This window comes from Ambystoma mexicanum, chromosome 10, assembly GCF_040938575.1.
Source record: "Ambystoma mexicanum isolate Mex_15411 chromosome 10, UKY_AmexF1_1, whole genome shotgun sequence".
NCBI lineage: Eukaryota > Metazoa > Chordata > Amphibia > Caudata > Ambystomatidae > Ambystoma > Ambystoma mexicanum.
Window position 1 is genome coordinate 1,528,837,356 of NC_090932.1, and position 15,603 is coordinate 1,528,852,958.

At 44.2% G+C, this 15,603-nt stretch overlaps 1 protein-coding gene across 20 annotated transcripts in view; it reads right to left on the bottom strand.

Annotated features, from left to right (window-relative positions):
* Positions 1-10,975: 10,975 nt before the first annotated feature.
* The window catches only part of CIT (citron rho-interacting serine/threonine kinase), a 2,264,529-nt gene continuing 2,259,901 nt past the window's right edge, over positions 10,976-15,603 (bottom strand). For all 20 annotated transcript variants that reach the window (XM_069619729.1, XM_069619715.1, XM_069619714.1 and 17 more), the window contains one exon: positions 10,976-14,565. In XM_069619729.1, coding sequence (XP_069475830.1) covers positions 14,542-14,565 — 24 coding nt within the window. In that variant the 3' untranslated portion in view covers positions 10,976-14,541. The remainder of the gene's footprint in view (positions 14,566-15,603) is intronic.

The window sequence follows — 15,603 nt, forward strand, 5'->3', positions numbered from 1 at the left end:
TCCAGCATTTCAGAGATAAGTGGCAAGGGGTAACAGTTCTTCATGGTGATCTGGTTTAATGTGCAGTAGTCAATACAGGTTCTTAAATCCCCTTCTTTTTTCGGTGCGAAGAACAAAGGACTGGCTGCAGGGGACTTTGATGGACGGATGAATCCGTTTGCAAGGTACTGGTTTAAATAAGACTTCAGATGAAGGTTTTCAGGTTCCGTAAGAGCATAGATTCTACCGCAAGGGACTTGAGCACCTGGAACAAGGTCGATCTGACAGTCATAGGGCCTGTGCGGCGGCAGCGTGTTTGCTTGGTCCTTCTGGAATACATCCTGGAAATCATGGTATTCCTCAGGCAAGTTATTAGTTACTCCCACGGTTGATGCTGTCGCTCCGGGAGTCGTAGAGATACTGAAAGCAGGTTTCTGTTCTTGATAATAACAGGCAGGGGAGCAGTCGCTGGGGAAGGTTAATTTCCTTGCCCGCCAGTCAATCAAAGGGTTGTGAACGATTAACCATGGCATCCCTAGTATGAGCCGGAATTGAGGTGCCTTGATGAGATCGAACAAAATAAGTTCCCAATGTCCGTCCTGGCACATCAAGGTTATATCATCTGTGCATTGGGTTACGGGTCCGGAAGCGATTTCTGTCCCATCCACCGTAGTCACCTTGTCTGTAGTCGGCTTGGAACATAGGGGAAGCCCCATCTCTGCAGCCAGGTCTTGATCTATATAATTCCCAACAGCTCTGCTGTCGATGTATGCATCAACGGCATGCATTCTTGATGACCGTTGGTTATTAATTAAGATCACCGGTATTGCAAAGTGTGAGGTCGGTGGCTCTTTTCTCTCAGTCGACAAACTGACCTCTACGTTTGCCGAGCTGGGTAGTTTTCCGACTTAGATTCCTTCTCTTCATCTTTTTCTGTGGCCAGACGATTTTCCTTGGAGGTTTCACTGGGCAGTCCTTCAGGAAATGCCCTGGTTTTTCCACAATACAGACATAGTGTTGTTGTTTCCTTTTATCTTGCTCTTGTTTTGTTAGTGGAGGTTGTAGCCCTCCGATTTGCATGGGCTCCACAGTATTTTCTTGCACTCGAGTTACGTTGTTTCTAGATCAAACGTACACAGCCCGAGGATCCATTTTGGAACGGTCTGCTTTTCGTTCTTGCAACCGATGGTCTAGTTGCACGACCAAATCTATGAATTCAGAACAGTCTCTAGGAGGATCAACCACATGAGCTAGAACGTCTTTTAATTTGCCTCGTAAGCCCAGATGAAACAACATGGTTCTTTTGTTTTCAGGCCACCTAGCTTCAGCAACCAATCTGTTGAAAGTAGCAATGTACGTTAACAAGTCTTGATTCCCCTGTCGGAGGGAAAGGAGTTCATTGTCCACTGCTTGTTCTCGGGTATGGCGAGCAAAATGTTTTTCCATTTCCCTCTGAAATCCCCCAAAGTCATGTAATAAAGGATCGTCATGGGTCACCAATGGTACGACCAATCTGCTGCGCTACCACTCAGGTATGATAAAACAAAGGCTACCCGAGCTTGGTCATTTGGGAATGCTCCAGGTCTGCAAAGAAAGTGAAGGCGACACTGATTCATAAAAGCTGCGTATTCCTGTGGATCACCTGCAAATCTCTCTGGTGGAGCCAAAGGAACTGTTCCCGGTAACATGATTTGTACCGGAGTAGAGGTAGTCGATGGCATGGTAGGATTTTGCATTGGGTTGTTTCCAGGTAGAGGCGTCTCTGTCCTGCTTGTGATTGCAAGTATTGCCTGCTAATTTCTTCAGTGCGCTCTTTAGTCACTAGTCAGTCTCTCCGTAGAGCGTTAGTCTCTTGTCGGTCAGAATGAATCTCGGCACAAAGTTCTCCTAACAATTGGGCCAATTGGTCTAATTCTGATGTCTCCGTGGCGCCTAGGTGGATTGGCTTGGCAGGCTTCGCGTTCTGTTACGCTCACCTGGTATCCACGGGGAAGCCACCCAGCCGTAGGGACTCTGGTATCCTTCTCTGCGGTTCCCAGGTGTGACCAGCAGGGAGGTTCTGCCTGGAATACAGGTGGGCAATGTTCAAGACTGGGCAACTGGGGTAAGCAACCCCCCTCCACTCCATATGCCCGCAGCCCCTCTGGACCTCTCCTCACCTTGTTGTTAATTCAGGTGTGCTCTCCGTCCTGCCTTTTTGGCAGGGGCGCGTTGTCCTTTGTGGGTGAATGCGATCTAGTTACTTCACAGATGCCGGCCCGTTTTGAGTCTTTCAGGTAGGTATTATTGCTGTTTATACTGTTGTTATTCTTGCATGCCTTTCTTGGTTTAAATAATGTCTTTCTCTTCCTTAGGTGCGCGGAAGTCCAATGTGATGCATTGGCTGAATTGGGTCTCGCCGGTAAATGATGGCGTATTAAGAGCGCCTTGATGCGGTAAGTAGGCCCTATGCACAGCGCTATGATGCCTTGCCTTTGCTAACCTGTTGTCATTTCTTTCTCCCATAGATTGCGGTGCTCACCCGGTGTATGAAATCCCCAGGCGATGCTGGTCGAGAGGCGACTTCCGAGGTAAGCTTTTCGGCACAATTCGTTATGTTGTAAAAGTGTCTAATGTCTTGTTTCTTCCTTTTTTGCAGATCCGCCGGGCCGGGAAACGCGCTGATCCTAGGATGCTGTTCGCAGGAGCTGTGGGCAGCTAATGACGAAATTACAGGTAAGCTGCTGCTGTTAACAATGTCCTTTTGCCTCTTTACAGATGCTGTTCTTCTGAGGTTCGCAGGTACAGCTGAACACGATGAGCGTCACGTTGCAGGGTTGCAAAGTAACGCGAAGCGTGTTATCCAAGTCGGGTGTGGTTTAAATAGCTTCAAGAAAGTAGTCCAGGTAAAGTAGTTCCTAGGCTACCACACCCAAAACACTATACCGCATAGCTTGGTTCCAAGGAGCCAAGCTATGTGGATGCCTCCATGTTGGCTGGCACTTGAAATAAAGTAGTTCCCTAAACACAAGTCTTTATTAAGTTTGAGCCTGGTGCCGAAGGCGCCAGGACTGGCCCCAAGAGGACCTAGGCAAAGGATGCCTAAGTTTGTTGGAGACCCGAGCCAAGACCCCTCCCGGCCCATGGGCTTGCCAGGGGGGTTTCTGGATGTGGGTCGTGACAGTAGGTAAAACACTCTTTCCTTTTAATAGCTTTCTTAAAAGGGGCAGCCTCTTCAGTCTACCTACCACAAGAACAACCTGCTTCTGCTCACAAGACTCTCTCCTTTCTAGCTTTAGCAGTCTTTTGCACCAGAGGTTGTATTCTACTTGTAAGTATTGTTCACAAGCATTTAGTTCCCCTTTCCCAGCTTTGGTCCCAACTTTCTGCCAGTTATCAGCCCAAACAATTACCCAGAAGCTTATATGCTACTCTTTCACCTTCAGGTAACATTAGTGGGTACAACGTCCTTTCTCGACAGTATTTTTCTACGGGTTTTTTTAACAAATACTTTTTGCTGAAAAAACTCATAGAACAATATAGGGGGGTGGGAAAGTGTATATAATGGGTGCGGGGGCGGGAATAGTGAAGAAAAGAATAGGTGATGGGGCGAACCCCCCAAAAATATTTCGGTAAGAAATATTTGTTAAAAAACCCATTGAAATAGGGACTGTCAAAATAATATAGACCCATTAGTGTACTTATTTCTTATAACACTTGATTGTTAACACATTCACAGTATAGTTAGATGGCTCTTTAACTCTTGGCAAGACAGGTTTCACTATGAAAAGAGGATGCTGCTTGACTTGGGCAATGCTTGTTCTCCTCAATGTTTTAGACCTTATACTTATAAGATAGAATTCGAAGTTTAAAGTTGAATGAAGAATTGTATTCCCGTGTAATGGTAAAGGATGCAACTCTAACTTCAATTGGGAAACATAATTGAGTACACGTGACCTTCTTTTGATGGAGTTTTCACTCTTTGTACTTGCAACTCATATAACGTCAATGTTAGGAATCCGGTAATGGTCTATACAGCGTTCCTTTTCCTCAACTTAAGGACACGCAACCACTCCGCTAGTGAGCAACAAGTTTTAAAGTGTTCAACAATGGATTTAATTGCCTTTTCTTTCTCACGCGAATCTTAAGTCTTCCACGATAAGCATGCGTGTAATAAGTCCATTGTTTAACAATACTTCACATTTATCGAACAACTTTTACTCGCTTTGAGCCACACGTGAATTACTTAGGAGCTGGTTACAGATACCGGCAATACTCGTGCAGTGTATCTGAATGCCATGCTTCACTCACTGGATTCAGTAACACTGGTTTTGCGGGTTTCACTGCTTGCCCGACTTCTGCTGCCTCGGCTACTACTTCTGGCTCGCTGGGGACCCCCACCCTTGTCCAGACGGGTGTCTTTGGCCAGGCCACTTGTTGTGGGAGTTTCCTTTTCTCCTGAGACCCTCGGCTTGCCTTCTGCTTCTGGCCTTAATCTCCTGCACAGTAACAGCTCTGCACTCACTGCTATACGGCTCACATTGGGTAAACTCAACCTCCAGCACGTCTTCCTATGCGTAGCCTCTGCATGTAAGAGTTTGGGAGAACAGAACATTCTCTGAGCTTGCAGGTGTATCTGCTGTCCACGCTCCGATGTCCCTTCTATTCTTCCACTTTCTTGTAATTTGCCAGCCTTGTGCCAGACTACTGCTGCTACAACAAGCCTTTCAGCCCTCGTTCCAGCTCCTTCTACTCCTTTTTGCTGGGGCCTTTTATCCCTTACAGGTTCAATGATAGGATTCTGGTGTAGGCTATTAGCCTTAATTGCCTGACTACTGCAATGGCTACTAGGCTTAATTGCCTGACTACATCTACATGCCTCTTCACTCCTTGTCCTTGACCCAGTAACTCTAGGATTCTGGGACTTGTAGTTTCTTCCACAAAAGGTAGGTTTTTTAACTTCTACAGTTTGGCAAATAGACATCAAAAGGGTGGGCTTACATGGAATGTTAAATAGGGGGTTATTCCAGTCTGCCTGGTCTGATCCCCCTCTATGTGATGCTCCTGCAGTACACCACCCCCGGGGTCGGGATGAGGAAGCATCTGCCTTTCCCTGGCCACATGAGGAGGGTCCCAGACCAGGTTTCTGGGGATAATCCTCTCTGATTCTTCATACCCCTCACCACATTTTGGTGCATGGAGCAGCATGACAACCATTAGAATTTTCCTTTTGCAATGCAGAGGAAGGCTCACAAACATAGTGGAGGCTTGCACAGCCAAGCTCTCTTCAGGTGCGTGGACTGGCAGGTACCACATTCATCAGTGCTGTGATCCAGCTCAAGACAACAAACGCAGCATCGGTGTGGATCTGAAAAATGCTTCCTATAATACTTAGAGGGCCTAAACCCCCGAACCTTAGGTGGAGACATAACAGTCATAATTTAAAGACCTGTTTCTGTGAAGCAGCGTTCCAGCAGTAGGAAAAAGGAACAGACGGCTTGAAATACATAACCTATGAGGTCACTTTCTGAGTCAAGGCTGAAAACTTCGGCTAGCTGAGCTGACACAGACCTCAGTGCCTCACCTGATCCCCTCTCCACCAGTGTCCGAAAAAGGTACAAAGTTCACAACTTAGACTTGTACCTGGGAGGTTATTTGTAAGATAGGACTCTGTTGGAGCAAAGAATCCATTAGAAATCATGTTGATTAAGCTTCAGATGTCCTGCACTGAGTCCATTGCCATTTCAGTTAGCATATAGCCACCCTGAGCCATGATATTTCCGCTGTAGACCTCTTCACTGAATTCACAGCTGATCCAAAATTACCCCACAACACTTCTACGGATATTTTATTCTTTGTCTTGATCAAGACCTTCTACCCCACGTCGAAGCTTTGTAAAGAAAAGATAAGTACCTGAAAGTGCTTAGCCCGCAGCAAATAACAGACCAATGCACCCTTCACCACACTCTTTGGATCATCTTATTTTTTGTCTTTACAATTTGGCTTTTCTGTCAACACCCACTCCCTATGTATGGTCCGATCACTTTCTCATTTTTAAAGCTCAACGCTCCCCTCAGAATGTATACTTTGTGACAATTCATGTGATTCTGTCACTTATCCCTAGGGGGGAGCTCTTCCCTGTGATGCTAGGGAGATGGAGGCTGCTACCCTATATTACTCCTAGGGGTAGCAAGCAGGAGGGCCTCATAGGGAGAGACTCCCCCACGGGGGATAAGGACTCCCTTTCCTTCACGGTACTCCCTCATAACCTCCTAAAGGACATCCCTACACCCTCTCACCCTTCTAAGGTATCAGCCCCTCAAGTCTTTATTTGTTACTGTGATGCTGACCCATTCCCACATACACCTTTTCATAGTACTGAGACGAGAAAGAATGAAAACTCTACAAAGAGTGCTTGTTGGTTGGCAGCCAACCATACTCGGACAAAGAGGAGGGAAAGAGGAGAGGAGATCAATCCACGAAGGGACCAGCTGTACCTGAATAAAAGAGAAAGCACTAATCTTCGAAGTAGAAGGCGGTTGGGAGATTTGAATGGAGAGCAGCAGTGACGCCAGAAGTGGGAGCTGGCAGAACCATGGTCGGGATGGAGAGTGGCCCATCCTGACCATACGAGATACGGGGAGTCAAGCCGCCAACTCGGAATGAAGAAGAGCTCCAGGCAGTGGTGTGACCCAATGAGGGTCGACCTGTTGGTCCATAACCAACACTGATACTGCCAAGGCCTCAAAGGAAGAGGCATACCACCAGGAAGAAGATGTTGACTGAACCATGGGGGAGCAAAGCGGCCTGGACCGCACTCAGGAGTAGCCTCCCTTATTACAGCAATAGTTGGCAAACTGGACAAAGTCAAGAGTGCAACAAGAGTCATCTTCCTCGCCACAGTGCTGACAGTGAAATTAATAAAAGTCAAGAGTGCCTCGTTAGTAGTCTCCCTCATCACAGTGATTACATTAACAGCAGTGCAGAGATGAACAGACAACCAGAGATAGTTAGAGAGTATTTTTAGTGTGGATAAAGGTCAAGAAGGACCGTTGGAATTGTGGAACATGTCTGGAACTTAAGAGACTTTGAGGACTAATGGGTGGGTCAGGAGAAGGGAGTCATTATCCTGCAATGGAATCCTTTGTTGAATCAGAAACTAAAGCAAAAGACTGAAAAAGACTGAACCAGTTTAACAGCAGAAGGGAACCATTCTCCAGGTATTTTGTTTTCTATCAATGCTAAACTATTTTACAACGTGATGGTAGGGTAAGAGTAGGTTTTGGATGGAGGCTCTTTCTTATGACCCTCACCTTGACGACGAGCACTCTAGCCCCTTTTTGCTGATTAGTTAATAAATTAGATAATAATAATGCCACTGCTCTGTCAGACACCTCACTTCGGCTCGCCACAGCTTCCCCCGCACCACTTTCAACAGCATCCCTGATATGGTTTCCTACCTGTCCTCTGCCAATCCGGCTTGGGAGGACTTCAATCCATCACTACTTTTATTCGTTACTCTGGATGGTTACCGCTTTAAATGATACCCATGCCCCGCTTAGAATCACTACCAAGAAAGACACCAGTCTCTCTGCTCTGCGGTTCACTGATACGTTTTCTTGCATCCCAGACACACATAAAACACCTGGAATTCATGAAGAGGAGATTATGGTCTCTCCTCCTACATGCCTTTTTTTTTAAACAATATCCACTGCAGTTTCGTCATAGATCTATTATCGAAGACAAAAACGCATTACAGTGCCCACATTGCTTAGGCTCCCAATATTCAGAAACAATAAATAGTTATTAACAAGCCTATTTGTTTCTTATGTGTTTCATATTTTTTAGAATAGCAATACTAAGTAATAAGTTGACTGCATGATGAATAAAGACAAAATCCATGGATATATGCGAAGATCCACTTGACTGGTATTATTGAGCTTGAATAAGGACAAAACTTGTTCATCTTTTATTAGTATTGTGGAGAACATGCAAGGCAAGACTGAAGAGGGAGAAACAAAAATGAAGAAGAGTAGGACAGGCAGAGTTGAATCAAAGGAAAGTAGAAAAGAGTATAGAAAGGAGCATAATCACGTATATACTGTGCCATTTCCACACACAGCAAATTCACACAACTAAAGGGTTATCCTGCTTCGCTTGTATTCCCCTACTTTGCAACAACTTGTCCTCATTCAATTTTAAAATCTGTAACATTCATTTTAACATTTCTGCTCCACCATTCCCCCAGGCTCACTCAAGTCTAATGCCCCTTATCGTTGGTGGCCTACCTATCCTTCTGACGGAGGCAAGTTCCGTATTCCTCTTTCCCCATGCTCTCTTCTTCACACTTGCTGGCTTGAATCAAATCAGGTTCTCCCCCACTCATCCTTAGAGAAGAACTCAACACCTCTCTCCAATCAGGGGAGGTCACATTAGCTTTTAAAACTATGGAGTGAACGCCCCCTTGAAAAAGCTTTGATAGACCTTATAGTCCTGGCTAACCTCTGCCCTATTTTCCTTCTTGCCTCTCTTGCAAATCTAATTAAAGTTGCTGCCACACCTCTCTTTGTAACTATTTAGAAATGTCTAATGTCTTGGACGTCTTCCAGGCTGGCTTCTGGACCACCAGGGACAAGCCGTTGGTGCTGATGGCTGTCTTTGATGACCTCCACTTGACAACTGATGCCAGCAGTGCCTAGGTAATGCTCAATCTATCAGCATCCTTTAACACTGTCCACCATTCAATCTTGCTCAAATGCCCAGAGATAGGCAGGAGTATGTAGTACTTGCTTGGTTTTTGTTGAAGGCTCCTCCCATCTAATTTGGGAAGTCTCCAGTGGTCCGTCCACTCACCACTTATTTGCAATTTATACCGTGGTCCTCTGCCACAGATTATCTATAGCTCTGGTCTTTGCCTCTATTACTAATCAGGATATCCAGATATTACTTTGCATGATCAGGGACCTGGTAATGCAACCTGCCAGTTTAGGGATTGCATGGAGGCCACCAACTCTTGGATGGCCCACCATTGCCTCAAGCTTCATCCCCAGACGGGATGATTATAGGTGGTAGTTCTGACCCTACATCACTCTTTAATAACCTTTTATCCACCACTCTTTGGTTTTGTTTTAGTCACCCCAAGTTGGATGGATATGCCTAGACGTGGGTCCCGAGCTTGCGTTAGCAAGAGACCCGGAGCTCACCAATGACACTGCAACTTATCTCGCGTTGCTTGTGGTATTGTACAGCAGGACTGTGACCTAGCAATTTGGCTGGGGCCATCTGGATTTGCATGTGGTCTTTTCCCTTGTAGAACAGCTTGACAATTGAAAAGCAATTGTTTGCTGGGAAGCCAATGGGAAATACCAGTGGGGTTCTATGTTCATTTATCCCAATTTATTGCGATTTCTTTTTTGCCAAAAGAGTTTTGCTGAAAAAACAAATCAATGTTTTTATTAATTTGGGGGGGCTCCCCCCAAACCTCCGCTCCTATTATTTATTCCCTATTCTCCACCCCTTACCCCTTATATGCCCTTACCCGCATTCCCCCATATTTTTCTATGGGTTTTTTCGGCTGAAGTTTTTCACGCAAAAAAATAAAACTAGCAATGAATGAACATCGTTCCACCGGTGGCTAAGATTTACTCAAAACGTTTTCCATTGACCACTTTTCAGTTGTACTTTTGTCTCTGGGGTTAACACCTTTGCTGCCCCCGACTACAAACCACAATCATGAGCCCTGTGTCCTCCACCCAGTCTAGACAGTCTAGAAGTTAGGTTTCTGTTTTAACAAAGCTCTCCCACTGATCCCGCAGATCAGTGCGGCTTCCACCAGCTGTTTTTCTACACTTAAAATCCAATGCAAGGTCCTCTTTGACTTGCTACTGCCATCTCTGCCCTTTTTATTTCTAACCACTACCATGCCTATGCGCTCCAACTGTGACTTCTGGTCTATCTTCTGCGCGCCATGTCAGGTCATTCAAAACGCAGCTGCCAGCTTGTCTTGCAGGGTCAGCCACTCTGTTTACATATCACGCTTCTCTTTGCCAAACATTGCTTTCTCCCATTGTTTCGAAAGCAGATCTTTATGACCCTGTGTTTACCTCATCTGTTTTTTTAAGGGCTATGCCCAACGTGAATCGCAAAATATGGCCCAAAAGACAGAGCGTGGCAGCCTCCTCCTTGAGGTGCCCAGATTCTGCCAATTCTGCAAGAGCAGACTTTCAGTCTTGGCCACACAGTTGTGGAACAATTTATAATTCTCACTCTTGAACAATTAGTGTCATCTGGAGTTCTGCTGCACACTTAACACCCTTCTCTTCCCTCAATAAACAAATGCACCTTTCCCTCCTCATTCCCTCCAAGTTCACCACCAAAATGCCTTGTGGAGTATATGCGCTTTATAAATTCCATACCCACAGGAGACAGGCCAAACATGGAAGTGAATGGGGGGGATACCGCCAATGCCAGTCCGACCAGCTAAATACACCATCCAGATTAATAGAGAAATATGTGGTACTCTACTTATTGAAGAAGATCATCCAGCCCTCAAAGCGACCTAGCCACTAGCAAGCACTTGGATTTAGTGGAGCGCCCTTAAGTAAATCTTAAATAAGCAAGCAAAGTGGAACAGTAGCTTTCAAAACAAAGCAACCCTGAACTGAAAAGTAAATAGTTTTCAGAGATAGAAACATTGTACATGTTCAAACAATAAAATTAATCAGCAGCAGCAAAGGCATTCAAAGTTCAGAACTGACCATAAGACTGCAGAGATCAAACATCACATCTTCTAAAAAGGCATTCAGGTTTAAAGGGCAAAGAAATATAGACACGTAAAGCCCAAGTTGAGATGTGTGGCTTCATATGTCCCGACCCAACACAGTGTCTCATCCTCGTTGATAAGACTTCAGGGGATCTGTGTCACAATTAGAAACAGATCATCAATGACATGCCTACGCAGAACGTACAGACAAGAACAGACTTAAGACTCAAAGAAAGACAAGCTGCTGGGTGAATCTTGTGGTTGTAGTGAACATTTATTACATTGGACGCTTTCAACAGGGGAGCCTTAAGCAGGAGAACATTAGGTAAGCAACAAATACAGAACATACTATGTTTCCTTTAACAGCTGTACATGTCCGGATACCAAAAGCCAGTTTCTTTTTTTGCTAATTACATAACCTGTAAGTCTTCCTGGTGTCTTAAAGAAGGTTACGCTCATATGGCTGTCCACAACCACCATTAAACAAAATGTACATTTTGAAAAATGCCCAGTTTACAATAAAAAAGTAGAAACCAGTTCAATTCCCTTTGTTTACGAATATAAAGTTTCTTGTAAATATGTACAACCCTTTAAATTGTCTGTATAGAAGGAAGCATTTCACAATCAAGACATTACATGTACACTTTGGGGCTTCTTGGTCAATAATGGAAAATAATGACGCTCTCGGGAGAGCTACGGAAGAGTAGCGACAGGCTCAGACGTTACCCTTCCAGACTACTTTGAGAGCCAGACAAAAAGGTCCTGATAGTTTCAGTTGTCTTGTGCACTAAAGTAAACACATTCTTCAGGCTCATTGGCAGGCTGAAAAGTAATTCATCTTCAGAGACACTAGACTTGCGTAGCTCTGGAAACCCAATTTATTTGCATTTCAACTGGAAGAAACAGACATTTTCAATAAAGTGCTGGTTCTGCCATATTTGTAGAAAATGTGCCTAAAGCTAGATGAAGTTTAAGTCCAACTTACATTTTGCTCAATTGACTTGTTCAGTAAGGACTATAGCACCTTTTCCACCAAGAAAATCCCCAAACAACACAATGGGGAGATGGGGTTTTGCAGAGCCATGTCAAGGCTTGGAGTACTTTACAAGTGAGGTAGCAGAAATACATTAAGCAAAGCAACCAAAAATCTGTGATTAGCCAGGTTAATGGTACATCCCCATGCAAAGCAATGGATTCCACCAAAGCAAAAGGACCTCGCGACTGTTCAAATTTAGTTGCGAGGAGCAGCAGTTGGTTGCAGGCTATCGTTTCCACAGTTTGCCAATATCAGATACCAAGAACAGTGAATTCAATATGCCAATCCTCCAAAAATGAAAGGACAAGAATAAAGAGAGATCACCAGAAATTAACATGGTGACTAAAAATAAGTGGTTACTATATAGTTAATGAGATTTGTGATGGACGGCTGTTCGAGAGCTTAATATAGTTAGAGTGAAAATAAACAGGCCAATGGTTAGGATATCAAGTATAAGCAAGGTTTTGATGAATGAATGGCTAAGGTTTTGATGCAGCGTCACGTTAATGAGATGGTGTTACTTACTAGGGTCCCTAGTATGGTTGTGATGCTAGAGAACTAAGGTCATGTCTATGATACTGGTTCATTCAGGAGGGGGTCATTATGCCATTGGCAGGAACAAGAAAACTGCAAGACACACACACACACACACACACACACACACACACACACACACACACATTCAAGAGGGATTCAACTGAAGCGGCTAAAGGATGAAGTGATTGGAAATCCAATTGTTGCCTGGTTCTCCGTCACTTCTGTTATTGCATTTCAATATTTAGCAGCCACGGTGCCCAAAGCAGAGTCACACTGCTGCCCTGCTCTTCCAATATCTAACATATCTAACATGGGATGTCTGTGTTTAATTCTGGGCAAAGCAGCAACACTGCCCTTGCCTGGAACCAATGCCATCTATTCCCAGGCCTTTATGCTTTCTTTGCTCTATTCAACTTCAGGGTACCACCCATAATGTACATTGGCTTTTGTTACACTGCTACAGGCTGGTTGTCTTTGGTGGCATAACTTTTTCTTTTATAAATGTTGCAAATAAAAAAACGATCTTCCTTTATTTTCCCAACAGGCATGTGTTTCTTTTCCCTCCTAAACTGAGAATTTCCTTAGCAAATACTGTTACTTGGTGTCTTAAAACTTAAATTATGTCACATGGTAGTAACGTGAGGAGGAAGGAAAGCAATGATCAATTATGAGAAAATACAATGCTTTTAAAAAAATAGATATTTTGTCACATCTCTTCACGGGCATCACTTTTAGTAGCAGGTCAAGTGTTCCAGGATGGAGACCTAACATTGTATTTCAAAAAACACAGCCTTTCGCCATATGTGGGCTGTCCTCTCCCCCACAAAAAGACACACCTTCTTTTGAGAACATAGTCCAAAGCCTGCTTTGCTGCGCCATCAGACACTGTCCCTTCCATAGGTTCAGGTCAGAGAGCAACCCACACAAACATTTTCCTCCAAAAAACAGACTGGGCCGTACCTTTCCTTACTGCTTTAAAAGCATTAATTGGAAAAGTCCCTGCAGAGTTTCCACAAATATCCGTTTCAAATTGAAGAATGAATCCCAGCCCGAGCGTCTTACATTTAAGTACAGGGAAAAGACTGCAGAGCCAACATTACATCAGAGATGGCCATGAAACCATTTTAAGATCTGTTTTTGTCAGAAGTGTAAACCACCACCCAAAACAAAGGTCATAGTGATGTCTCCTTAAAGTGCACACAAGGTTAAGAAAATCACCTCCCTTTTGTGGCTCCAAAAGTTACTATGTCCCTTATTGATAAAATCCTACATCCATCGGTGTTTTTAATCACTTAATAAGCATCTATAACATACCTATAACATAAGATATAAATTGTTGTATACGCAAATAATCTTAGCTAGAAAAGAAGAAAAGCTCTAGCTAATGCAGTGCAAACAATGTGATTAAGACATGGCCAATGATGGGACATGGAAAAAAGAAAAGCAATGGCATTTCTCCTTGCAGGATTAAAACATTCTCAATGATGTTGAAGAGTCATGGCTATCTTTAAAATTAGATTCTTTAAAATTCATCTTTAAAAATAAGTGTGGTGTGCCCAAAAAATTAAATAATCACCAAGTATGTTAGTACTATATAACTGATACTAGCAGATACAGTGGTCTACCAACAAATAGACTGTACAAAACACTTCTGGAATTAGCTGAAAAGGTAAAGAACAAAGTGCAAAATCTGGAAGTGCAGGAAGGTGTGAGGAAAAACGGCGTCAGACTTTTCATGGCTGTGTTCTGCTGGGCACCGAGAAGCCAGTCACAAGACACTGTGTTGTAAAGTACCGAGGATCCTGCTTCTCATGGCTGTATATGTCGCATGGGGTTGAGTGGCAGAGCCTTTAGACCGAGGAGCTGACCCTTTGCAGTGGCGTGCAGCAGAGTTGCAGGTCAATCATTGTTGTGTGGCACGGAGCAGTGCCTGTGTGTGCCAGATTATTTGCGGCAGACCCTTTATGGCTGAGTGGTGGTGTGCAGTGGGTAGTTCGGTTTACATGGACTGCAGTGACAGGCCCTTTAAGGTTGTTCTATGCTTATTGGCGAGCCTCTATTTATGGTTTTGTGCAACAGTACTGCATGGCCGACTGCACTCAACAACGGGATTATCAGTACATGTTACAAGCTTCCATGTTCCTCGTGGGCTCTGACAGCAGAAGCCCGGTCTTCAGGTCTTCACTGTACTGAATTTCCTTTTTTATTTTCCTGCAGATCGAGATGAGAAGCGCTTCCTCGTTGAGGCTTAGACTGAAGACTGGTCCCACACCTGTAAATAAAAAAGAAACAATGAAAGTATGTTCGAGACAGTACTATAACAATGCCCCCTTCATCCAACTGTATCCCAGAGAAGAGCTTGCTTTTCTGCTTGTTTTGTTAGCCAAATATCATAATATCAGTGTGTTGGTGCTGTATACAATATTAGTGAGCTGTATATTTTCAAAGGCTGTGAATATTACAGAGTCATTGTTTTTTTTCGACTCTTTACACTCCCTCATGAGAAGTTGACATCTCCTGATGTATTTGCTATTCCAGAGAACAGTCTACTGCTCAAGTGGCTGCCGCTCTACAAGATAAATTCATTTTGTAGAGGGCATGTGCCATTCAGGATGCTCCTGATTTTTTTTAAAAAAAAGTACAACAAAGTCACTGTAGTGATGCTTGACCGTTAAGTTCTATGCTCTCCTTATGTCAGACATGTGGGATGTTTTTGTGTTTGGGGGAAGGGAAGTGGACGGGGGCACTTCCGCACACTGTAAAGAGGTAATTTCCCACGGATCATTTCTTGGCAGATATATGGAGAACATGAACTGTTATGGAATCATATGGAAACAGAAAGACTTTCAGAGAGACTCTGAAAGTGAAGGGGAAATTATTTACCGTAATGTTCTTTCGATGGATTCTTCTCCTGCAATTTCTTCATCAGATATCCCTGCCAGCGTCAGCTGCTCAGAAAGCTTTTCGAAAGGGGGCCTAGTAGACCTCGACTCGCCCGTTGATCCGCCTTGACCCAATGCTTGGTCTTCGGCTCCGGACGCGACATCCGTTGTCGTACATATACTGCATCACTATGACCCTGTACCTCAGATCCCACTTCTTCACCTCCGCCCCCCCCCCCCCCCCCCCACCAAGCTCAGCCTCTGCAGAGGAAAACTAGCAACAAAACGACCAAATAGCTGACAGAGAATAAAAAATGGGAATCTCACCTGGGATTTTCTTTTTTGGCGTGGGAAATAGAGACCATAGAAGACATGCAGCACTGCATTAACAAAAGCGACCAGTAGACCCTAGAATCATCATTTATTGC